The following is a 27,043-nucleotide window of genomic DNA, read 5'->3' on the forward strand; positions in this document are numbered from 1 at the left end:
ATGGCAGGCCAGCATAGCTACCCACCCAAAATTATCTCCATGCCTTCTGCCGTGTCCTCTCCACCTCCTTTGCTCTCGCAGGGTTGTTTATACTATGTGAGGGGCTGATGTGTAAACTGGCTTACTTACCTGAGCCATCTAGATTGTTTTACTAATCATTTGACTGATATTTCTCATTTTTCTTCCTACCAGAGCACAAAAGGTATGAAATTCAACAGGAGAAGCTTGCCATTACTGCATACCTGGAAAAGCTGCTTCTGATGAATGTCTGCCATGCAGCTATGAAATGCAAGCCCTTACACCAGACAAATCAAGAAGACTTTGCATTATTTTTTTCTATTCAGGAAAAGGCCCTGCATTTTTAGCTGCACCTAAAGTCTGCAACTAAATGATGGATAAAATAGTGTATTTAAATAGAAAGTTATGGCTACTGTTCTAGGCATACTTGGATGTACATAATAGTGTAATCAGTATAACCTCTTTCTGAGTAAATATGTTTAGGACTGAAATGTGAAATATAAAGATATTTCTTTTGGGGAAGATTTATATGTGAAATACAATCTAGTCTGGCGCCTCAGTGTCTGCTTCACCTAGGGTTGCCAACCTCCAGGTGGGACCTGGGGATCTCCCAGAATTACAACTGATCTCCAAACAGCAGAGATCCTTTCCCCTGGAGAAAAGGATTGTTTTGAGTGGTGGGCTCTATGGTAGGGCTGTTGAATTAAAAAAAATTCGGTATAGTTCGGATTCGGCTGAATTCGGCCCGTTTAAATTCGGGATATGCCGAAGTCCGAACCCCCCCCGCTTCGGGTCCGTGTAATCGTCAGGAATTCAAAGTTCGGGAAAAAAATTCGGCCGAATAAAGCCATTAAAAACACAAGCGCGCCTTTCCGCGGCTCTGGGGGGCATTTTTGGGGGTAGAGGTCCCAAACTTTCAGCGGAGCTTCAAAGGACGCTTCTTGAAAGACCCCCCAAGTTTGGTAAAGATTGGGTCAGGGGGGGCTGAGATATGGGCCCCGAAAGGGGTCCCCTCCACCCTTAATGTGCTGCTCACGCACAAAGCTCCCAGCCCCGACAAACAGCTGAGAAATTTGCAAAGCATTGCAACAGACTGAAAAGCAACACAACTGAAAACCAACACAACCTTGTAAGCAACACCTTTGCAACTGTGCAAAACAACACCTGACACCTGGGAGTTTGCAAACCATGGAAAGAGACAGAGGCAGCTAGCTATGCATAATGAGCAGGAGGGGTGGAATTTCCCCTTTTGCATGGGACTCCAAATGCATTCTTTAAGTCACCATTTGAAAACAAGTTTTGAGCAAGCATCCAAATAGACCTAACCGCTCTTATGAATGAGGGAAAACCTGAAGACACACAACTGAAACCCCCCCTCAAACCAGGGAGAGAGAGACTTGAGGGGGAGCACACACCCCAGGCAGAACCGGCAAAAGCCCCCTTTGGCTTTCCCCGCACCCACAGAAACTGCTCCCTCCCCACACACTCACAGACTCTGCTTCCCCCCCACACACACACACACACACAGGAGAAAAATTATAGATTAAAGCCCCCAAAGGGGTCTTACTGTGGCTGTCTTCTGTTCCATCAGGAGGGGCTGGGGAGGACTCGGTAATCCAAGACGATTCCATTTAGGCACGGGACGTTTTGCTCTGGAGATGCATACTGATCCATTCATCCCAATAGGGGAAAGGGGAAAGGGGAAAGCCCATATCTTGGGACCCCATGACCCAATGTTTACAAAACTTGGGTGGTCTCTTAATAAGCCTTGTCTGAAGCTCCGCTCAAAGTTTGGGATCTGCACCCCCAAAAATGCGCCCCCTGCAGCTACAGAAAGAGAAAAGGGGGGAGCCGATATTTCTGCCCCCACTGAACCCATCTTTACAAAACGTGGGTGGTATCTTAAGAAGGATTGTCTGAAGCTATGCTGAAAGTTTGGGGGCTGTATCCCAAAAAAAGCGCCCCCTCCAGCCACGGAAATGGAAAAGGGGGGAGGGAAAAGGGGTAGAGCCCATATCTCGAGACCCCCTGACCCAATGTTTACAAAACTTGGGTATCTTAAGAAGGCTCATCTGAAGCTCCACTGAAAGTTTGGGGTCTGTACCCCAAAAATGCGCCCCCTACAGCCATGGAAAGAAAAAGGGGGGAGCCCATATCTCGGGACCCCCTGACCCAATGTTTACAAAACTTGGGTGGTCTCTTAAGAAGGCTTGTCTGAATCTCTGATGAAAGTCTGGGGTCTGTACCCCAAAAAATACGCCCCCTGCAGCCACAGAAAGGAGTGAATGTGCACAAGCACCCCCCACACACACAAGAGGATTTCCCTCTCTCTCTCTCTCTCTCCCCGGCCGGGCCGCACATCAGCTGATTCCTCCAGTACTCAATCCTGACTGATTGGCCAGAAGAAGACTCAGCTTGACCACTGATTGGCCGGGGAAGGAGAATGCTGCTTACTGACGGTTATGCTGCTTACTGCAGCCCCAAATCGGCCGGATTTATTTGTGAACTCCCGAACTCGCTGAATTCGGCTCCCCGGTTGCCGGCCATTTTTGAGTTCGGTTCGTCCCGAACTAAAAACCACCGAATCAGGGAAAATTCGGCTGATTTTCAGTTCGGGCCGAACCGAATCAACAGCCCTACTCTATGGCATTATACCCTGCCAAAGTCTCTCCCCAGGCTCCACCCCCAGTTCTCTAGGAATTTCGTAACCCAGAGATGCCAACCCTCGGTGAACCCTAAGAGTTCAGTCTTTTCTTTCCTCACACTCCGAGATTTTTCCCCCCTATACGTTCACTGGCCAAAACATTGCACACACACATATATTAAAATTAATTGTTCAAGACTGCAGTTGTGCTCTTGTGTATCTTCTATGGCAGGGGTATCAAACATACAGCCCAGGGGTTAGATCCAGCCCCTTGAGAGCTCTTCTGGCTCGTGAGACAGCTGAGACAGCCACCCCCACCCCCCAGTCCCAGTCTGGGCTGGCGAACCCAATGCAGGCTCACCAGCTGAAGCAGCCACCCCCACCCTTCACTCTCGATCTGGGCTGGCGAGGCATGGCCCCACCAAGTGACATTTATGTCATATCCGGCCCTCATAACGAATGAGTTCGACACCCCTGTTCTATGGTTTTCTGTGAGATTGCACACAAAATTATCTTGGTGGATTGTGATGTGAAACTTCAGAACATTCATTAATGATGGAGTGGAGTTAATAGGCTTACAAGTGTATAAGTGTTTTACGCCCTTCATTACATCAAATGACTATTGTCAGCTTTGGGCCAGCCTGGCTGATGATGAAAAGTAAATGTTGCTGGGGGGGGGGGGGAAATACCCCAGAAAATTAATCTTATAAATTCTTTTAACTTGCCTGAAAGGGAAGAGCTGTTTCATCAGTTGATAAAACTTCCATATGTTCAATATCTTTTGTCCCCTCATAAAATCACAGTTCCCAGAGTTTCTTGGGGTAGAGAAAAACTTTTACAGTGTAGTTAGGCATGGTTGCTGGATTTTGCTGTGCACTTTAGCAGGAGCAGCCCACAATACAGAATCCCTCCTCTCTTCTGTGTATATTACATGACCTGCCACCTCTCCTGGTTCCATGATCACCTGCTCATTTGTAAACCTTATTTCTACTCCTCTGTTGGGCAAGCAGAATACTTCCGTTGGATCAAGATTTCAGTCTGGATTTCTTATCAACAGTACTTACATGGATCACAGTCCAGTTAAACAGGGTTCACTGTACTGATTTTATTACAGCTTCTCCCCAAGCCCCATTTTCTATTTATTATTATTCATTTATTACTTCATTTATACTCCACCGTTCTCCCCAGTGTGGACCAAAAGCAGCTTATATCCTCCTCCTCTCCTCCATTTTATCTTCACAACAACCCTGTGAAGTAAGTTAGGCGGAGAGTGTGAGAATGGCCCAAGATCACCCAGCAAGTGTCCATTAGCGAGGATTGAAAAACTGGGTCTCCTAAATCCCAGTTTGACACTAACCACTACACCATACTGGCTCTCATTTCTCCCATGGCAGTTCAACATGATCCCTTGTTTATATATGCAGTACTTTATGAAATCTGCACCACAGTATTTAACAGGGGAAGTTAAGAAAGTGATGATGACCTCTTCAAGTGATGTGAAAATGATTGATATTGTTGCTCAAATCCTTTGCTTCCCTGTTTCTGCATAATTATTCATAATGCTGTAAAAGTCAAAAGAATGTAGGTGATCATAGTGTCTAATAACCATCACCAGAATGGAGTATTACCTACAAAGTGAAACATTGGATTTTGGTTTTTTTTTTACAGCTACTGCTTTGATTCCCATGGGTTGGGCGAAAAGTGAAATAAAGTTTGAAATAAATTCAGTAAACCATTTTCTTTACTTCTCTTTTAGGACATGTGCACATCACAGATTTCAATATTGCCACAGTGCTAAACAAGGACATGCAGGTGACTACTATTGCCGGAACAAAGCCATACATGGGTGAGTAGTTAAAAGCTGAGATCTGGGTTACTTACTTGTCCATAATTTATCATATATGTATCTCTTTGGATCTTAAACCGAGGATATAGAGTGTCAGTGCATCTTTGAACTATTATGCTACACCTCCTCAGTCTTTTTAAAACGCCAATTGCAACCGGAACAATAGATATTTTAAGAAGAAGGAAAGTGCTAACTGATAGCATTGGTCTGTCAGGTGTGATAGCCATTTTAATGTCTACTCGTTAATTTGCAGTGCATTCCTAAGAAGAGTTACCTCATTCTAAATCCATTGAAGTCAGTAGACTTAAAAGGGTATAGCTCTGCTTTGTATTGTACTGTAAAAGAATGAGCTGATACTGAGGATAAACATGAATTTGTATAAACAGGTCTTTTTAAAATTGTCTACATGGGGGCTGGGCTTTTGCTTAAGATAATGTTATAAGGTCACTTGGTGGTCTTCTACTTTAATCTTCCACTTTAGATAAGGGTACCATTTCTGTGGGCCAAGTTGTTAAATGTAGCATTTCCCCTTCTTCCAAAACATATGCTGCTACTACTAAAGATTCAGATATCATGAATTATGGTACTAGCAGCTGTGTGATTGCACTTGTTCAGTACTTGTTCTGCAGGTGCAAGCGTTACGTTGGCGACAAAGATAAATACAGAGAACAGTTTTCATGCTTGATTTTTATATCGATGAATTTGTGACCCGGTTGCGTCAGACAGTTACTCAACATGTGATCTGGAAATTGTGTAAGAGTAAAAGCTTGTAATGAACAGGAGAAGAAGAGGAAGGTGATTAGTCAGTTCCCCAGTGCTTGGTATATTTGTGCAGTGACTTTTTGAACTTCCACATATACCTGTAAAACATGTCTCTTGGCTCCCATTTTCTTGATCATAGTCTTAGATACCATGGTGACAAAAAAGTAGAACAATATGGTATTACCTTCATCTTTCTTTTAGTTAGGTGAAAATTTATTCTTTGTCTAGTTTTTGAACAGGTCTCCTCTAAGTCAGAAATTCTAACCAAGTTAGCTCAGTAGCATGGTCTCTGTCTGATTAAAGAATTAGTGGTCCGATAATCTGTTGAAAGAATGTTAGTCTTAGACCAGGGAGGTTTTGATTTGGGCTCAGGTTCCCTCTTTGTCCATGAATAGCTTTCCGTGTGTAAAAGGGAAACAATGGAAACCAATTTTAAAGTGTAGAAGTGGGGAAATCAACACAAGAAATATTGTGAAATGCTTCACAAATGTAAAACATAGATCCCTGGTAGTAATAACAAAAAAGAGTGGCTAGATTATTTAGAGTGTGGCTAGATTATTCGCACTGCCTAATCCCTTCATACACAATAATGGAAAAGGCCATTCTGTACCCCTCTCTTGTAGAGACAGGGGGAGGGGTGGGGTATACCATGGCCATGAGAGGGGAGAGAAGACCTTCACGCTGCTGCCTTGTACTTGCTTCATCAAGGGTATGGCAGGGGAAGGCTATCTAGGAGTCAGTGGTCAACCCCCCCCCCTGTGGTGGCAACAGTGCAGGAAAAGTCACGTGAGTGGGCATGCCAGACACCTTAGGTCAGGGGTGTCGAACTCAATTGTTTTGAGGGCCAGATATGACATAAATGTCACTTGGTCAGGCTGGGCCATGCCTCGCCAGCCCAGATTAAGAGTGGGGGGTGGCTGCCTCGCCTGGCTCGTGGGGCAGATAAGAGCTCTCAAGGGGTTGGATCCGGCCCATGGGCCTTATGTTAAACACCCCTGCCTTAGGTGAACAATCTAAGGAATCATTTGGAGAGTGAAGTATTCCTCAGACCAGGCATGGGGCCTAAGTGCTGTCATGGACATGGGACAGGAACCCTTTGAAGGGTGTCATTATCCTCAACCCATAGAGCCAGAGGGCATACCTCCCTCAGGCGTTATGAAGGTTTGGCAAGAAGGACCCTGAGCCATACACATGCGATGGCTCAAGGCTCAGAGCCAGGGTGTTGTCTATAAAGTTGGGTTTGCAAGAACAGAGGAGGCCAGGCTGCTCTGCATCCCCCCAGCTGCCTGTGCTGTAACTGGGTGTGCCAGTGGGGCTGGCCTGTGGGTTCTGCAGATCCCCACCTTTTTGGTTCAATGCAAAAATGAATAAACTTGGCCTTCTTAATTATCTCATATGACAGTGTTGGCTATCCTCATTTCCATGCCCACGTGCAAAATATTTGTGATTAAGAGGGAGGGCTTCTAAGGCTTCCTTTGCTTCTCTGCTGGGAAAGCTGACCAGCTCCATTTAATGTCATCTCCAGTCTGCTTCCCACTGGAGTTTGTGTTCATATTCCAAATGCAGTTATCACAGAGAGGTTTGGTAGCTCCACGTCTCTCCCCTTGTGGCCCCACTCCATTCTCAACATATTCAGCCCCCAGATATACGGGAGAAGAGTTTTTCTTCCCCACTCTCAGAAGTCTAAAAGATAGAAATGAGTCCATGGGCTAGGTGGACTGAAAATACAAAGTACTAAGAACATGTGAGGGAGCCTGACAGATCTGTTTTTGCATGTAAGGTTTGATTACCTTATTTATGATCCAGACGGTATTAACTGTGAGTTTAGACCACCCAAGTTAGGGTGCTTCCAAACTTTCTCTTCTGTGGGATAGTTTGCTTGGTTGAGCCATTGTGTAATGTTTTATGACTAAAATTATGAGCAAAACTCAAATACACACTTTCAAAAGTCTGAATTTAAGTGACTTCTGAAACAAGGTACGTTAGTAAACTGACCGGAACAAATATTTTCTAAAAGAATTTTAGTGAATGCTTGATGCCACAATGGATCTTGTCGCGTTTATTACAGAATTGTGCAAGTAAAAAGTAAAATTCTAGCTCCCCTGCCAGAAATGTAACTTTCAGAGGTCAATAGAAGGGGCTAAAATCTAAAAAAAAAAAAATTGTTAATGTGTACTCACTAACAGTGTTTTTAAAAGGTATCTCCAGTCTCCAAGATCTTCTCGAAAGACAAAGCAAAATGTTGTGCAAGTAAAATATTCAGTAACATTTACTGTCTAGAGAAGAGATTACACAAAGATAAAAGTGGAAGAGAATTTCATTCACGTTCCCTGAGCGTGCATTTATGTGCAGGTGCCCTACATGTCAGATTTATTTATTTTACATTTTTATCCTACCTTTCTTCCACAGACCTCACATTAGCATGCATTGTTTCCCCATTTTCCATTTGACCATCTCGACAACCCTGTTGAATAGGCTAGGCTGAGAGAGAACGACTGGCCCAAATGATCTTCCTGACAAGCAGGGAATTGAATCTGGGCCTCCCCAGTTAAAATTCTGTACTCCAACTGCTGTACCATGGTGGCTTTCTCCACACCTGCTCCCCTGCCAGAAATGTAACTTTCAGAAGTCAATAGAAGGGGCTAAAATCTTAAAAAAAAAAAAAAACACCTTTGTGAATGAATGTGCATTCACTAACAATGTTTTTAAAAGGTATCTCCAGCCTCCAAAATCTTTTCAAAAGACAAAGCAAAAGCAAAAACAGTAGCAGTGATTGACCATAATAAATTAATAAAATAAATGAATGAATACCACATACATATAGCAGAAAAGAAGAACTGTACCTGGTAAATAAGAACAGTTTAATTATCTCCTTACACTATGGAATATGTGTTTATTTTCACAAGGGAAAACAAAGCCAGTAGTGTTGATTATTAAGATTGCAGTTCGAAGTAAAACTTTTTTTTTCAGCGCCTGAGATGTTCAGTTCCACAAAACCTATTGGCTACTCCTATGCTGTTGACTGGTGGTCATTGGGTGTTACAGCCTACGAACTTCTTAGAGGCCGGGTACTGTACCATTTGTTTACGTATGTTCTATGTGTATCGTTTTTAGAGCGTCCAGAAATCATCTGTATCCATTTTATGATGTACTCATTAAAATTCCAGACAGGCTAACTTGAGTCTAGCAGGGAAATTGTCTATCTGATACATGTCAATTTCAAACATCGAAGTTGTCATAAAACTTCAGGAGTTTATAAATTGCAAGGGGGGGAAAATATGTCTTTAAAAAGACATCGTACAGTCGTAGAATGTCTTTGCCTGTGGTTTGAGGAAGAAATGGACCAATGTGTGTGAATTAGAAATCTAACACATTTCATGCTGTGACATGTTTTGCTTGTGGGTAGTAACTCATTTGCAAAGTTTGCTGTGTGTTGTCTAGAAGAGTTTAGAAGTCTGGTAGGCAGCAGTGGTGAGTTTCTTGTCCCATGAGCTCCCAGAAGGTGTGGGTTTTGGGGTTTTTTTTGAAAGACTTTTGTTGACTGTAGTGTCACATTGAATGTCTACTCCTCCGGAATATTTGTGGTGATTGTGTGATGTTGTATGCACAGGTAGTTCCTTTGACTGGAATCCTAGAGAACCACATCTGCAAGTGTGGGAGAAGCACATGTGCCGCTGAAGCTGTCACTCAGCACAAATTGCAAGCTGATAGTCAGCTGGATGAGCAAGGGCAGTAGAAACCTTTCAAAATGTTTCCAGCTGAGTGCAAGCTTCTCCCCTGCTTCTTCGTGTGGCTGCCTAGAATTGTAGCCTGGTCCATCATCTAGCCTTTTTTTAAATAGGTGAAGGGTATTTGTGTGTGTATTTGCTGGATATAAATAAATATAATCAATAATCAATGAAATTTGAGGCAGAGCAACTCTTGACGTTGAAGATCTAAGGTCCTAAGAAAATGGGAATAAAGAGCATGTACCACCCAGCAATTATCATTCCAGAACCACTAATGGAGTAAGATCTCAAGCAAAACATGGTCCCTCATGAGCCACATTTTGTGAATCGTTTTGGACTATAGCGAGAAGGGAGAGGCAAGTCCCATCCACTGACGAATTGCTTCGTCATTGACAGAGCCATTGACAGAGCTATGTCACAGTATTCAACCCTATATGTCCACAAGGGTTTTAACTACTTATTTTGCAGTCTTTTCTGTCACGCATAAGCATTATTAATTGCCTCTTGATAACATTGTTAACTGCATCTGTCAGGTGTGGGCTACTTAAAAAACATTACTGAGTTTCAGGGTTTTGGTGTAATACAAAACTCAAATGTTCACAACTAGCCTCTGGAGAGGAATTATAAAGTATTCAACAGTCATCTTTGTAAAAACAAAAACAAAAAAAAAGTTCCTGGGAGTAAAGGTTGCTAATAATTCTGAAATGTGAATATCTCTAAAACATTCCTTCCTCTTCCCTGGCTCTTTCTGCACCTCTTTCTACCATCCCTGATGATTTAGAGATGTGGTAGCCAACCTTTCTGGCAAATGGGCCCGCATGAGAGAGTGCTGCTCTGTTGTGTGTTACAGTACATATGAAGCCTTTCATGTTTACAATGTGTGCCTGTAGTCTATTCAGTGAGCTCAGTGGAGGAAGTCCCAAATGCCTATTGAAACTGTTGCTGCTCTTGTCACAAATTCCCATAACGAGGCCCGGTTGTGGTGCTTGGGTGGCCCCCCATGGCCTTAGTAATTTAACTTGCTCTTCTGGAGGCTGTTGACTCAGCCACAGTATACTAAGTGATTCTGCTTTAATGCTGCATTTAGTGACAGTTCTTCCTGCTGGAGAGCCAGTGTGGTGTAGTGGTTAAGAGCTGTGGTTTGGAGCGGTTGGCTCTGATCTGGAGAACTGGGTCTGATTTCCCATTCCTCCACATGAGCGGCAGAGGCTAATCTGGATTTGTTTCCCCACTCCTGCATACGAAGCCAGCTGGGTGACCTTGGGCCAGTCTCAGCTCTCTTAGAGCTCTCTCAGCCCCACCTACCCCACAGGGTGTCTGTTGTGGGGAGGGGAAGGGAAGGTGATTGTAAGCCTGTTTGAGTCTCTCTTAAATGGTAGAGAAAGTCAGCATATAAAAACCAACCCTTCTTCTTCTGGAGCACCCATTCTCAAGCTACATTTTAATGTTTTCATGTTTAAAATTATGTCTATTGAGGGGTCTGTCACTGTCTCAAAGGAGATTAAAAAGTGGGAGCATATCTCTGCGCTAGTTAGAACTCTTAACAGATGTAGCTCCAACTCTGGAAATAAATGAGATACTTGATATTTAAATATTTCAAGGCACATGAGAAGGGGTTTGTTTTGTTTTTTTTAAAAGAACCCCAGCAGTAAATTGATTTCTTATGAATGCAAGCGGTTAGTGAAGTGCCAGTAGGACAACAGTGCCGATCCATTTGGTTTTTGGTTTTTTTAAAATGTAGCTTTGTCGTTGTTGCCAACCTTTCCTGCACTGATCTATTTGCTTCAATTGAATTAGGCTCCCCAGTGACAGTAATTCAAATTGAGAACGGAAAGGCCTGGGGATCTTAGGGTGGGAGAGTGTGAGCTCTGCGTAAAGCAGCACGGTGAATGTCTGTTCGGGGATCTCTTTCTAAAATAGCTCTAAAATTGAGAGATTTGCGTTGCTGGATAAAGTTCAAAATTGGGGGGTGTTTCTTTTTTTTTCTTTCTCTTTTTTGCTTCTTTCCCCTCACAGAGGCCATACCATATCCGCTCCAGCACTGCTGCAACGGAAATTGCCCACGTGTTCAAGACAGCCACAGTAATGTATCCTGCTGCCTGGTCAAAAGATATGGTGTCATTAATCCAAAAGGTGAGTGTACTTTGGAGACAGGTCAATCCCAAACAGGGGTTAGAATTTTGTACTTGAATGGAAGCCCAATAAGGCAGGAGTGAGACATGTTCAGGAGTCACAGGACTACTGTTAAAACACTAGTCTTGCATCTCCTTTTCCTCTTCTTTGGCAATGCATGATCTTGTAATACTGAGTTTCTTCATTGGCTCCCACAGCTAGCAGCACAGTTACTTCACATCATGTTACTTCACATTGTGATTCTGGGCAGATGATGAGAGGGAGGGCATCTTGGCCATCTTCTGGGCATGGAGTAGGGGTCACTGGGGATGTGGGGGGGAGGTAGTTGTGAATTTCCTGCATTGTGCAGGCGGTTGGACTAGATGACCCTGGTGGTCCCTTCCAACTCTATGATTCTATGTGTATTACTAGTCATTATTAAGGAAAGGGGAGGAAAGGGACTGGGCTGTTCTTTTCAGTGGTTGCTTTGTGTCTCCTGTAATATATAGTTCCATCATGAAGTCTACAAGTCTTTTGGAGACCTCAAAAGGCTTTCCACTGAGGGGGAGCTTCCAGGTATCACACTGACCCTGTGGTAAAGTGGCAGTGAAATCTCTATAGAGATATTCACTTGACATCATTTATTCATAACAGCTGTTCACACAATTTTACATGGCGATAGTACTCTGGCAGGTTGCCAGCAACGATATTTTCACCAAGATAAGAATTCTCAGATAATATGCCAAAAGGCATTTCTCATTAGAACAAGAGGAAAGATTGGAATGAGAAGCAAATTTGAAGAGGTCTGTTCACTTCTTCATAATTGCTCGGAGGACCAGATGTTGACCAAAATCTTTACAGAACCACTTTTCCAGCCTATTTTGGGAATGGAAATACGTTAGCAGTGATTGAAAACATAATTTAATGAAAGCTGATGTTAATTTTCAGTGAAAAGTGCAAGGACAGAGTGGCTGTAAGCAGGACGTCTTAGTCCATATGTAAAACCACACACATAAAGAGCCCGTCTTGTTCTTTTCCAAGAGCTGCGCAGTGGGCAGAAGCCATCAAAAATTATTCACAACTAATGGTGCAGTCCTCAAGCTACACCATCTATGTAAGGATGGGATTGCTGTTGAATACTTACGAGGTTGTGACTCCAATGTTGTTTATTTGTTGTACAAAACATTTAAATTCTTTTTAATAATAAAATATTAGAATTGCCTGAGATGGCTCACAGCACTGCTTGAGATGGTCCCTTTTGTCTACCTCTATATGAGTACCCTCAAAACGCATTCATTTGTAGGTTTAGCCCCCTCATGGATTCTCCATGGAAGAGTTTCTCCATCTCAGCAGGCTCACCTCCAACCTATTTTCTGTTCCTCGGTGTTCCTCAGTGTGGACCTGTTTGCCTCAGGGGCCAACACCAAATGCACCCTTTTCGGCTCCCTGGTGGGTTTGGATCCAGGCTCTCTGGGGGATGTGTTCCAGATTAGTTGGACTGGTACCCTTTTCTATGTTTTCCTTCATATTCCAATACTGAACATGGTCATCTCCAAGGTTAAGGCAGAGGATACTGAAAGCCAGTGTGGGGTAGTAAATTCAAATTCAAAAACCTTTATTGGCATAACAAGTCATTCAAAGCATTTCAGAATTAGTCAAATGATAAAGCATCAATATCAAAATCTATATCAATAAACATGGATGAAATAGAATATGCCGGAATGCAGTGAATATAAGGTATATATAGAAAACGAGTATCTAAAGTAGCAGAAATAATGGCTATTATATTTTTTGTTTGGTGTGGGGTAGTAGTTAACAGTGGTGGACTCTAATCTGGAGAACCGGGTTTGATTCCTCACTCCTCCACATGAAGTGTGCCAGTTGACCTTACAATCGCCTTCCCTTCCTCTCCCCACAACAGAGACTTTGTGAGGTAGGTGAGGCTGAGAGAGTTCTGAGAAAACTGTGACTGGCCCAAGGTCACCCAGCAGGCTTCATGTGGAGGAGTGGGGAATCAAATCCAATTCTCCAGATTAGAGTCCACCGCTTATGTAGAGGAGTGGGGAATCTAATCTGGTTCTCCAGATTAGAGTCAACCACTCATATGGAGGAGCGGGGAATCAGACTCAGTTCTCCAGATTAGAGTCCACCATTCTTAACCACTACACCATGTTGGCTACAGGTGAGTGCCAAGAAGAGAAGGAAGCAGGGAAGGGGAGAGGCTATGAGGGCTTCTAGAAAAGGGAAAGAGGAAATAGTGGGGAAGGCAGATACAGGGGAAATGAGATGCCCCCTGCAAGTCCTTGAGGTTTTCCTGCTTGCTTTTTTAATTGTATGCCATGACATTCTGAAAATTGCATAGACCCCTTTTTTTTTACTTCTTGAATTAATGGCAACGTTCACACCATTATTTAAATTTCTGCTTTGGCTCTGCTTCATCTGTTTTAGCACCAGTATGTATTATAGATGAGACCAACTGGGATGTCAGGCTTTGCCCTGGGCCTTGCGTGTCTGGTGCATTTCATAAGTAAAGGTTCATTGCTTCAGGTCAGACAGTTTCTGCATATGAAGTAAAAAAAAAAAGCCGCTGGTGCAATGTGTGACTGTTATTGATTCAGGACAGAACAGGGAACAGAATGGAAATCAGATTTTCACTGCAGCCCACGTAAGCTTTACGTTTGCATTACAGGTGGATTAGAGGAAAAACCAGTTCAAGCTTCACATGTGAACACATGAAGCTGCCTTATACTGAATCAGACCCTTGGTCCATCAAAGTCAGTATTGTCTACTCAGACCAGCAGCGGCTCTCCCGGGTCTCAGGCAGAGGTCTTTCACATCACCTACCTGCCTAGTCCCTTTAACTGGAGATGCCAGGGATTGAACCCTGGGACCTTCCGCATGCCAAGCAGATGCTCTACCACTGAGCCACAGCCCCTGCCCATATCAACTCTTGAATGTAGTAGTATTGGTGGGGGGGGGGCTTTAAATGAATATCAACACACAATCAAAAAAGTGAGACCCGTGCTTAGAAGTAGGCATCTAAATGTGCATTGAGTGTGGATGCAGATGCACATTTGAGTGAGCACCTGCATCATGATGCTCAGCTGAGCCCCACCGAACTGGCTGGATTGCATCTTTTGATACAGATGGGCTTCAGCGTCTCCATCTGGGACTGCTGTTGCATGTGAATGGCTGTGTGCAGTTCTGCCTGGATCAGAGCCAGGGTATATTAGAGCAAGAAGTAATTGTGTTTGACGTTAGCAGCTCACTTACGTAACATTCAGGTGCTGACTGTGTAGCTTTGGGCACCCTGGAATTAATGCCTCGCACACACCGCTTCTCACCCTTGACACTAAAACGATGTGCCAAGCCATTATATTAAATATATTGTGTTTAAGGAAGTGTTTCTTATCTTGTTTACAGTACTTGGCATCAAATGTTGAACTAAATGACAGAATCCAATTATAATCATTGACACATTTTGCACAAAGAAAAAGCAGTGTCATATTACATAAAGTCAAATGCCTGTGCTGTTTATGCATTATATATGCACATGCTGAAGAACTAGGTTTTTTTCGTTAGATCTATTAAACAAACAAAAACCCTCACCTTTCATCCATTTAAAAGTAATGTATGCTGCATCCTGTACAAAAGTTCAATGTCGCTCTTTGCAGCATTAAAAATGTTGTACTGCAAAGGTCCGGAACACACACATGGACACACCAAAGTCCACGTGGGCATATGCATCAAAACCAATATGAAGTCCTTTCACTGGGATGGTGATTGCCAGTTACATGGTCAGGCATTACTATGCTTTGTGGCTTATAGTAGGATGTCTCCACGTTCTTTAGTCTTTTACTCTTCTAGGTTTTTATTTCCCTGAATGATTTGCAACTTTAGAAAAAATAATTGTTTTGTATTCCTGCGTTACACTAATCATTACATTTCAATGGGATTTTCTTTGCATTAAATAGAGAGTAGCAGAATAATAAAAGAGTTACTTCTGCAAAATCTTTTTTTGTGAGCAATCTGTTACAGCAGGAGACTGGATGATTTGTTCAAATTCAGAAAGTACCAATAGAATGATTTGTCTCCGCTTATAATAAGGAGCTCATTAAATTACTGCTAAAAGGGAGTGCTTTCTAGTTGTCAGCCAAATAAGCACTGAGTGGAAAAGTCATTAGTAAGGAAGGGAATGTGGTTCTGTACCCAGTCATAGCATATGTGATGTATGGGAATGAGAAAGAAGACTGAAAGTTTTGTGGCAGCAGCAGTTATTTTTTTGGGCTAGCATAAATTAAATTGTTTGACCTGTGGAATAGAACCAGAGGTCTAGAGGTTCACTTACACTGGCTTAAGGAAGAAAACTAGGTAGAGTATTTTTCATTGTCAAAAACCTGTACCTAAACCTTTTTTGAGAGTATAGTACTAAAACGGATTTCCCTTGCAAGGTTCTCCAGGCAGTTTCACATGATTTCCCCACTCCTGGAATGATATGGGACCATACAAATGAAAGAACAATGAAATTTGTAGTGTATCACGTAAACTGGGTTTCACAGTTAACAATATTTTAATAAACTGTCTAGAAAGGGCAGGTTAGAGACCTTCCTCGCCAGGGTGATTTTTCTGTGGTAGGCTGGTTGATGATGCAATTCGATATGAAATTGCCCTTGCAATGAGATTCCAGACATCCCAGGGTAATCCATTTTCTCTCCATTAATCAATTGTTCCTATAACCATTTCTTTATTTTTCAGTACTGCATTAATTTCTATCTCTACCATTCAATTAGTGATTTGTTATGTAGTTCTCTTATACAGTATTTTACGGAAAAGTTGGATAACTACTTTTCATGTTCCTGGAAACTCCATTATCTTTTAAAAGAAGGATACAAAATTAGATTTCTTGCATGGTGGGCTTACATGGGTCACAATCCAGCTAATTAGTCATGACTCATAGTGCCATCCTATACAGAGTTACTCCAGTCTAAGTTAATTGATTTCAAAGACTGGAGTAATTCTGCACAGGGTTGCACTGTCAGTCCCACTCGTACTAATGGAGTAAGCTAGCAGTGTTTCAGTCATTTCAACGGAGATTAATTACAGCTCATTTTAAACTGGACTGGGGTTTAGATCATCCAAGGCTCTGTATATATCCTGTCCGATTTCCTAATTATTGTAAATATCTTTTATGTTCTCTTCCATTTTGACCCCCCCCCATTTTTATCATGTTTATAATGCTGATTAATTACCATTTCTAGTTGATGGAAGTAAATCCAGATGAACGGTTTTCTCAACTGAGTGATATCCAAGACGTTTCTTATTTGTCTGATATCAACTGGGATGCAGTTTTACAAAAGAGAATAATGCCTGGATTCATTCCTACCGTAAGACAATCTATTATGCTGCTGCTGTTTTTAATTTAAGAAGCCATAGATGATGGTGATGAACATCTATAGTGCCTTTTGGTATAGAAAATCTTGAATGCTGTTTAGGATATGTTGGTGGGAATTCCATATCGTAGTAGAAAGAGAGTTTATAGGTTATATAACCTCCTGAAGGGGACTTCTAAATAGAAAATATGGGGAGTCCTAGTCTCCGATATGAAAGATTCAGTGACTACTCATTCTCTAGTAGCGATGTTCGCTAAAAGTTCGTCCCTTTTAGGGAAGGGTTCATTCCAGGGTTAGGGGTGTGAACCACACTGGAAGCCACACTCTGGTCAGTTATGCATGGTTGGTTTAGCCTCCTTCGTTCCGTTTCAGCCAGGATCAAGTTTTTGAAAATGCACGTTACCTCATTCCTTTTTGGCTCAACCCCATTTCAACCTTAAAAGAACTCGGCTTTTCCCATTCCTCGTCTTGCCTGAGTCAAACAGTCTTTCCTAGCTCATACCAGATTCTGAGAGCGTGCATACACTTTCCTTGCGTTGAGCTTCCTCCCCCCCCTTTCCAAACCCCTCTTCTGTTCTGTTTGCTGATAGCCATACAAGGGAAGCAGCAAAGATTGGCTTCTCTCACAGCCAATCAAGAAGAAGTGTGTAAAGAGGCAGGGATTCAATTGCTTCCTGCTTCCTGGGAGCTCTTTCTGGGAGAAAGAAAGGCTTTTTTAAAACAAGGCTTGGATTTCGCCCCCCCCCTTTCAAATAGCTCCATTTATTGTTTTTTAAACTTAAAATGCTTTTTTATGTGGCAGTTGGGTCTGGGGGGAAGGAAATATTCTCTCACGAGGTGAGCCAATCACAGACCAGCAATTAAAGGGGTGGGACTTGATTTGAACTTGGGAGACTGCTTTTCTGTATTCATTCCTCCGATTTGCACACAGTTTATTCACTGATCATTCAAGCCAATGCATACAGTTTTCCCCACCCAGGCTGCTTTGATCCTGGCTGAAACGGGGAATAAAGAGGCTAGCCTGATCTCGTCAGATCTCAGAAGCTAAGCAGGGTCAGCCCTGGTTAGTATTTGGATGGGAGACCACCAAGGAATACCAGGGCTGCTGTGCAGAGGAAGGCACTGGCAAACCACCTCTGTTAGTCTCTTGCCATGAAAACCCCAAAAGGGGTCGCCATAAATTGGCTGCGACTTGACGGCACCTTACACACACACACAAAGTGAGCATGCTTAATCAGCCTCTGTTGTGTTAGAATGTTCTCTCTACCCTTTTATAGAAAGGCAAGTTGAACTGTGACCCAACTTTTGAACTGGAAGAAATGATCCTGGAGTCGAAGCCACTTCATAAGAAAAAGAAACGCTTGGCCAAGAAGGAAAAGGAAAGCAGTAAAGATGATTCTATGGAGGTGAGACAGCTTCCAATCGTTTTTTTTTGTCTTCCATTCCCTTTGTGCATTCCAGTGGACTTCTTACCAATTAAAGGTGCCAACATCGTAACATCTTTCAGCCTCATTAGTGGTCACCTTGTGATTTTACTTTGAAAAGGTGGAGATGGTCAGACTGCTTATCAGGTGCAATCACACTGATCTTTGTGGCAGTTCTCCGGAAGTGCAAGCAAGTAGGCAAGACAAGCACGGCCCACGAGATAACCGTATGTGAGGGTAAATCCCATCCTTCCCCCCCTGCTTGCCCACCAAGCCATCCACTTCCCAGTCAGCCTGCCCACCTGCAGCACTGCTGCCCCCTCCTCCGCCTTTCTACCTGGTCCACACAGTGGGGTTTGGTGGTGAATCCCACTCCCACTGCCTGCCTGCAGAGAAGAGGTAACGTTGGCGGAGGTAGTGTTGGCAGTCTTACCAGTGGTGTGGGTGAGCAGCAGCAGCTCCAGGTCTGCCTCCCCCACCTGCTTCCAGCGGTACCATTTCAGTGGCGGAGCGGGTGGCAGGGGGGCGGGGTGGGTCCCACTCATTCCTTGCCCACAGAGGAGAGGCAGCAGAGGCAGGGCTGTCAGTGGTGGGAAGGGCAGCAGCGCCTCCCACTCCACTGCCCACCTGCCTGCCTACAGAGGAGAGGCATGGTGGCAGGGTTGGTGCCCACAGTGGACTCTCCCATAGCTCCATTTGACTGGCTCCTCTCTCCTGCTCACAGTAGGCTCACAATGTTCCTCTCTGTTTAGGAGGGATTTAAACCCTCCCTTTTGGTTCTCCGGGTCTGCAGAAGAATTTCCCCTATCTGAACCTGCTCATCTACATGGGGGCAGCCAGTTTATGGCTATAATGATACTTCCCAGCCTTGGTGTTAGCTTTGTGTTATGTGTGTGGCCTGAACAAGAAACCAGGGTTTTTACTCTCCTCTCCTACTGTAGACAAACTGTGAGTGTTGTATTGTTGCTTCACGGAGTTTCCCGTGTTTTGAAAGGTGGTGAGAACCGAAACAAACACTTGTGCTGCCCTTGCAGCATCTTGCTGTTTGCATGGCAACCATCCAAGTGTTTTTCTCTAGGCTCATTCTTTCATCCTTCACCAGTCAGATGGAGGTGATGAGTGGATCCCTGTGGGATTTTTCAGGGGGTACAAATAATGCCTCTTTAATGAGATAACAGTCTCGCACATCAACCCACAAGTGGAGGTACAGACTGCATCAGCTATTCCAGGAGCATATCCTTGAAAAAGCAGGCAACACGGATGATCCCAGTGAGGGGGACAGGCAATATGGTCGCTATAAAGAACAAAGATAGAAAAAGAGAACATGGAATTTCAGTATTTATGAAACTGATGTGTTATGAGAAACTGTGGAGTCTTTGAACCAGCATCTAAAAATCTAGATTCTACCATAGTGAGATAGCCCAATATGATAATTTGCTCTGTGCCCATACTATAAAATGATAGCCAAATACTGGAGCTGCTGTATTGCTCATTGGATGTCCCATCCCAATGACTGTGTGTCCCATCCTACTGACTTCCACTGTGCAATCTGCCCTGGGGCTCAGTGTAAAAAGCTAGACTATAAATACCGCAAATAAATAAAGGGAATCTTAATGGCAGGTGGGTTCCTCATGGATTTTAGCCTCCCTGAAGCGAATGAAAGCAGCTTTCACATTAGCATCAGTAACGTTGTCAGCTGGCCTTGGAACTTTTTTTTTTTTTTTTTTAAGGTCAGGTTATATTTGGCTCCTGATTGGAAAAGATCTCATTATGAAATTGGTTTACTTCTAATGTCCATTTTCAATGGACTAAAATGATTGAACTGTGGGTGAACTGATTTGTCCTCCCATAGAACTTTGAAAGTGCTTGTATTAACATGTTGCACTGATTTTTTTTTTTAACACGGTACACTTTTTGCGCCTGACACCCCTGAGGGTTTTTGATTAGAAGTCTTATTCTAAGAACTGAAAGTAAGCCACAGCCATGACAGATGAACAGGACAGGCCCCCTACCCCTGTGAGGCTCCCACTCTAAATTAGAATACTGGGAGTAAATGACAGAAGGTAGTTAAATACATACTTAAGAACATAAGAAGAGCCATGCTGGATCAGACCAAGGTCCATCAAGTCACATGGACACATGAAGTTGCCTTATACTGAATCAGACCCTTGGTCCATCAAAGTCAGTATTGTCTACTCAGATTGGCAGCGGCTCTCCAGGGTCTCAGGCTAAGGTCTTTCACCTTACCTACTTGCCTTTAACTGGAGATGCCGGGGATTGAAGCAGGGACCTTCTGCATGCCAAGCAGATGCTCCACCACTGAGCCACAGCCCTTCCTCAGTCCAGCAATCTATTCACACAGTGGCCAACCAGGTGAATCTATGAAGCCCACAAGCAAGATGACTGCAGCAGCACTGGGAACAAACACACACGCACAAACACTCCAACCGCATTTTGTACCCGTTCCTCTCCACACAACTTTCTCTGATGTTCAAAACACCAATTATGGTATTTTTGAGCCTTATTTTTAGAGCTGTTTTGTAGATAAGACTGTCAATGTGAGACTTACTGAAGGCGTGTGTGATACCTAGCGTTCACAGCTGCCATGCTCTTGGGGATGGTTCATGTGTTGCTGTGCTGCCTGCAACTGGGAAAGCTGGAATGGGAAGGAGTCCTGTCACCACCTCCACTCTTGTGATCACGTGGGTTCAGCAGCCACATGACAGTGGTTTCCATGGCACTGCTTGTAGCATATGAAGTGGCCCAAGCGCTTGGGCTGGGATAACGTGGAAAACTGTGGCTACATTATTTTTTGCTGTCAAGTCACGTCTGACTTATGGAGACCCCTGTTGAGGTTTTCAAGGCAAGAGACCTTCAGAGGTGATTTGCCATGGCCCACTTTCGCATCACGACCCTGGTATTCCTTGGAGGTCTCCGATCCAAATACTAGCCAGGGTCGACCCAGCTTAGGTTCTGATATCCGATGAGATCAGGCTAGCCTGGGCTATCCAAGTCAGGGTGTGGCTGCACATTGACAAGTGTTTGGGAAGGAGCAGCTCATCATGATGTGTGTCTAAACAATAATTAATCTGTATTCTGCCAGAAGGTGAGAATTTTACCATCCCTCTGTTTCCCCAGATAAATGTGGCACCATGCTCTTCTTCCCTTTCAGGATGAAACAGATAATAGTAATTTATCTTTATTCACCTTGCATTGAGACAAAGGGAAGATATTCCAGAATCTAGTGATTTTCCTGAAAGGATTTACTAGAGCATCCTCTGTTTTTGCCACATTTACTGAGATTGCCGTCTTTAACTCTATAGGCTGTACTAGCTCCAGAAACTAATTGCTGGCAGCCTAGCAACACCCCTCATACCTGCCTCTTGTTATTAGGGACACAAGTGAATTCTAGGACCATTCACTGTCATCAGTACAGCTAAATTTCAGAGGTAAGTAGGAATCTGGTGGTGGAGGAGAAAGGACATTATACCCCTAGGTCAGTTATCAGTGCACCTTGATTTTTCTGTCGCTTCTCTATTTGCCAGTAAAACCTTTATTATGGGACCTTAAATGCCTTCCTGAGCCATATGCTGTACTGAAGATTTCTAATCTGATATTTTTTTTCTTCCATAATGACAGGCTTACCACCTTCAGAAAAACCTGGAGTCACTCCAAAGGGACTTCATCATTTTCAACAGAGAAAAGTAAGTATTGACCTGAAAAAGTAGACTTTGTCTTGGCAAGTGTGCTATACCATGTCAATAAGACTCTCTAGTTATAATGAAGTCCGATTAGTGTTCCTCAGATAAATAAGAGATGAGGTTGGCATGGCCTATAGGGAAGTACTGAAGATTAGGAAGTGTTCATAGCTTTTAACTGGTTCACGGCTGAAATGTATGAATTTTAAAGCCAAAACCAGACAACTTCACCAAAGAAGTCAGTCCTGCCACATTGAAATTGTGAAGACTATTCACACAATAAAAATAAGGCATGAAAAAAGTGGGCTTGTGTGTCCTTTGGGGAAGGAATTATATAGTTAAAGAGTGATTTTTCACTAGCAATGAAAGGTAGAAGTTATATGAGCAGAAATAATCTGTTCTTGTAGAGACTTTTGGAAAAGGTAGCCCGCTCATTCCCCTTGCGCCTTGAGAGTCCATCACTGCACATGTAGTCTTGCCTAGCGATGACTTAGCCCTACTTTTGGATAATTTGGCAATATTATAGTGGCAGGAATTTCCTCACCATTTTTTAGCCCAGGGGCAGTGTAGTTGTATCAGAGTTTTCTAGAAAACACTGGGTGTTGTGGCTACATCTCTACAGTGCTAGTAAATATGGTGCTGTATTAAGAGATAAGACAGTATGTACTGGAAATTAATAGTACATGTGGGGAAAGGCAAGGACTTGTGGGGGCATCTCATTCCCCCCGCAACTATTTCTTGCTTTGCTTCCCTGAGAGCCCCAATAGCCTCTACCCTTTTCCTGCTTCCTTCTCTCCTTCCCATCTGCAGCCAGTCTACCTTTATCTGCTCCCGTCTTCAGCTTTCCTACCTTCCTTCCTTCTTTTTTGCAGCCTCTCCCTGGGAAACTGAACAGTTGCACCCAATAGTGTAGTGTCAGCCAATGGGCTGGGCCCAGTTACGCAATGGGGAGCCATCAAGGACTTGCTGGGGATGGGGACTTACTTTCCCCTGTATTCCCCTTCCCACACTATTTCCTCTTTTCCTCCTCCTGGCAGCCCCTATATCCTCAGCTTTCCCTGCTTCCTTCTGTCTTTCCCACCCACCAACTTTTATCTGCCCCCCATCTACTACATTTATTATTTCCTTCATTTATACCCCACCTTTCTCCGTGATGGGGACCCACAGCAGCTGGCATCATTCTCCTCTATTTTATCTTCACAACAACTCTGTGATGTAGATTAGGCTGAGAATGTGATTACCCAGTGAGCTTCTGCAGCAGAGTCGGGATTCAAGCCTGCGTCTCCCAGATCTTACTCTGAAACTATGCACTACATCACACTAAAGTTTGTGGGGTGGCCGTTGTTGAACAGTAGCAAGCAGCCAGGTCTGAGTGATTCATGTAAGTCACGTAGTAGCAAGTCACCCAATGCCTGGCTTAGCTGGGATGAGTCTTCCTTTAAAGGCCGAACAGACCTGGAAGGAACCCTCTCCCATCTATCTTCCTTTTACTGACAGAAACCAAGCAACTGGCATTACTGTTGTGGTTGCCTAGCTACCTCCATAAATACCACTTGGATCTCCTTTCTTAAAGGTACAGGTACTGCTTCTATTATTTGGAGGGGTTATTCATTCCCCAATTTTTTTAAATATTTCAGATTTTTCTGCAAACCTGGGGCTCATCAGATCTCAGAAATTAAGCAGGGTCAACCCTAGTTAGTACTTTGATGGGAGACCACCAAGGACGTCCAGGGTTGCTACGTAGAGGCAGGCAATGACAAACCACCTCTGAATGTCTCTTGCCTTGAAAACCCTAAGGGGCCACCATGAGTCAGCTGTGACTTGATGGCAAAAACTCACAGCTGCAGTCTCTGGATGAAAGTATCCACAGATTTGGCCATGTTGATAGTTAGATATAGTGATAACACAGATGGCAAATAGGAGACTCATAAGTTGCTGGATCTCACTGTTGCATCATTACGGACCAGTTTCTCTTCCTTTTCTTTCTTAGGATGAGGAAACAACATAATGAAATGCAAGAGAACCTGACATTGGTGCAAACCAAAGACGACCAGGAAGAAGACGACCAGAATAATAATCTGTGAAATCGATTTAGCTTCAGCTCTGGTGATACTTTTGAAGGTCCTGGTTTGCACCTTAGCTACTTCATGGAGCTCAAATCAAAAGCTGCTACCATGTCAAGGCAGATGTCTTGCACTGAGCCTTCCAAACCTGAAGCTGAGTGTCTCCTTCTGCCGTAAGGAGTTAAGCTCTAGTATCTTGCCTCAGTAAATAAGGCACAGATTTTCTTTTTATGCCTTTTCTAATTTTTTTAAATTGATCACAGACAGCAAAGAATGGTCCCCCCCCCAAAAAAAAGTACACAAAATGGTGGAAGGTCAATTTTATATTTCCTTTATGTAGCATTTCTTTCGGCAAGGCATTGAGATACTGACATCAGATCCAGTCAAGTGCTCATAGGAAAACATAATGTCTATATTAAGGGTTTGCTTATTGGGTGGCTGCATATTTTAACTGATGTTTCAGAACGAAGGGCTAGTACCACAATTGCACAAACACAGTGCAGTAGATTTCAGTGGCAATACTGAATGTTGTTAGTAATAGCAACTGCTCTGTCCTATGGCTTATATTCAATGCACCACCTAAAAATGTACAAAAAGAAGCACTCTTTTGTTATAGGCTCTTTCAATATTGACAATATATGTAATAAATAGCAATTCTAAGGCCGGACTCACATCCTCTGCCTGCGGTTGCACTGAATTAATCTTTGCTATGTGAGAAAGCAAATCAATTATCAGGGTATAACAAATTCCAGAAAGGTAGTTGAGCCTCATTAGTCTGCTGTAGCAAAGAACAACAGAGGTTTTTGGGCACCTTGAAGCCGGACAGATTTATTGTGACTTAATTTATATAATACATAACTCTATAAGGTCTACCACTAAGACCTGCTTATAGATGGAACGCACCAGCAAGCTCAGTAGCCTACTTCAGCCATTATATTGGACAGGAGGAATGATTATAAACATTTTTAAATAAGGGCGACTACTAGGAAAAAACCAGAGTGCTGTTTACTCAGGTTACCTGCTAAAGGTTGATGTTGTGTGGTTGGTGACCATAAGGTCTGTTCTTTATTTTCCATGTTGTTAAGTGTTATATGTAGCTTTGTAGCCTTAGCCATTTGAGTCAATATAAATTCAGATTTCTTAGGGGCTGCCAAAAGACTAAGGTGTGGTGTGAGAGTTATCGAGCAATAGGTATGCCTCACATTATTAAGACTGCTACTTGTAGGGAAATATAGTCTGTAGCTATCATTAGCCCCACCCTCTCAGCTCTTTGAATCTCTTCTTACACTATCGACATGGAAACAAAGCCAGAATTTCAAAATGGATTCTTCTCCAAGGCATTTGTAACTCTAGTTAAAATGGAGGTAAATAATTGTTCACCTCTAGAGCTAACCTAAATCAAATGGTAACAAATGGCCTTTCATTTTCAAGTGTGTTCATTACGATGTAATGAACTTTCTCAGAAACTAGCAGGCATTATTTTAAAGTCCCACTGTCTTCAAAGGGAGAGTTAAGCCCTTCCCATTAAAATTAAGAGGAGTGTTTCACAGATGTGTTTAACTCTGCCTTAATAGTAATTAAAAGATGCTGGGCACAATTTTGAAGGTGGTCATGGAGTCTTTGTTCATTTGTATAACCTAGCAAGCAATCCAGACTTTTCTGCAGGCTTACTGCAAACCTTCTACTGCCAAAGGCTTCTCCTGTATTCACTTCTGGAATGTGTAGTTCATCTGTATGCACTAAAAAGTATCTGCAATGGAGGAACAGGGTGATAAGCCCCCTTTAAAAAATAAATAAACCACATTACTGGACACTAAAGTAGAATAGCTGTCTTGGGTATTACAGTAAATAGAGATTTATTCGCTAAATCCTGTTGACCGCATCACACTCCATTCTTTATGTATGCAGAAAATAATTGTCAGTTTAGTTTTGAGGTAAACATTCTGTCACTGTTTTAATAACTCACTCCCGAGTTCAGGCTAAATGGCAATAGTCCTCTTGAGAGGTAATCATTCCAAAAAGAGACAAGATTCCTGTAGAATTCTCCCCAAAACAGCTGAAATTGTTTTGGAAAGGTAACTGCAACTTTGACAGTGCCACTAACAGCTGTTGTGATCATTATACTCAAGAAAAGGTGCTGCTTTATAGAGATGTTTCATCTGAATCTCTACCACAGCCTTGTAAGCAGGAATATCACTAGAGTTCATCATAGGACAGTGTCGTCCTGTCGAAAAGATGGTCTTTCTTCAGTCCTGACATAGTTACTATCACAGATGACTATCTGAATTGATTTTTTTCAAACTGTGCTGTACTTTGTCTATCCCGTATTGCAGGGACACCTAGTTGACGGTACTGGCATCAGCTGTTCTCTGTTGATGCAGAGATTATAGACAGGACAGCTGAACATACACATATTGTTTCTTACCTGGCAGTTGCCCAAATCAAGAGAGATCCATAGTTTTCAAATATTATAACAAATAAATTGGTCCTTATTACTTTACAATATCAAGAAAAATACCTACATTCTTTAACAGTTTCTATCCCACTTATCAGATACTACCTTGTAAGCCTTAGCACTGTGTAAATGTAGCAGTTTCACTCCAGTTCCATTGGAGTGATGTGTGAAAGGGACAGCCTGCTTCCGGCAGATAGCTCTGGGAAGCCAGGTAATTGGAAGAAAGGGGGGTGGGGAAGGTTTCACAAAACAGGTACTGGATAGGGAAGAGATTTGTCAGTGTTTGCTTTTTTCAAAAGGCTGCATGAGAGCTACCCTATTTGAATGGTAGTGTCAAGTGTTCTACCTGTACCAGCTGAAAGTACCTTATTGCATCACCAGCGATACCAAGTAGGTTCCCAAGACATGCAGTTAAATTCCGCACAGCACTTGCTAGCACAACAGGCCTGCTACACCACACTACTGTCTGAGTGCTGGAAAATGTGTTTCCCAACAGTTGGCATGGGGGGGGCGGGGCGGGGAGGATGCCTCGGTGTTCCACTGTGCATTTAATGTATAATAAACTTGTGTAGAAAGCCTCATGTCCAATTTATATCCCAAAGTGATTTATACCATGCTTAGGCCAGGATCCAAGGCCCAATATTCATTTTCAGAGTGATCAACAACGGACAATCTTTGGATTTAAAAGGGCATATACTGCTGGCTATTTTGGTACTGCTACCATAGGATGTTCGACAAAAAATTATAAATGATTTGTTAAACGGATTACAGGGTTTATGGGTGTACTTTTGCCCTCTGGTTACCTTTGAGCAATAATCTTCCAGGAAAAGTTCTGAGTAGTGAACTTCCATCCAGCACGCTTCAGAGCATTGTTAGAGGAACGGAGCACCTGTGCACAGGTGC

General features: G+C 43.0%; 1 protein-coding gene across 1 annotated transcript in view; it reads left to right on the forward strand.

The window, feature by feature from the left end:
* The window catches only part of STK32A (serine/threonine kinase 32A), a 103,776-nt gene extending 79,844 nt beyond the window's left edge, over positions 1 to 23,932 (forward strand). The window contains exons 6-12 of the mRNA XM_056860809.1: positions 4,419 to 4,508; positions 8,241 to 8,338; positions 11,015 to 11,131; positions 16,369 to 16,494; positions 17,778 to 17,906; positions 21,564 to 21,628; positions 23,613 to 23,932. Of these exons, the coding sequence (XP_056716787.1) occupies positions 4,419 to 4,508; positions 8,241 to 8,338; positions 11,015 to 11,131; positions 16,369 to 16,494; positions 17,778 to 17,906; positions 21,564 to 21,628; positions 23,613 to 23,706 (719 nt within the window). The 3' untranslated portion in view covers positions 23,707 to 23,932. The remainder of the gene's footprint in view (positions 1 to 4,418; positions 4,509 to 8,240; positions 8,339 to 11,014; positions 11,132 to 16,368; positions 16,495 to 17,777; positions 17,907 to 21,563; positions 21,629 to 23,612) is intronic.
* The last annotated feature ends 3,111 nt before the right edge of the window (positions 23,933 to 27,043 follow it).

This window comes from Euleptes europaea, chromosome 1 (assembly GCF_029931775.1).
Source record: "Euleptes europaea isolate rEulEur1 chromosome 1, rEulEur1.hap1, whole genome shotgun sequence".
NCBI classification, from domain to species: Eukaryota; Metazoa; Chordata; class Lepidosauria; order Squamata; family Sphaerodactylidae; genus Euleptes; species Euleptes europaea.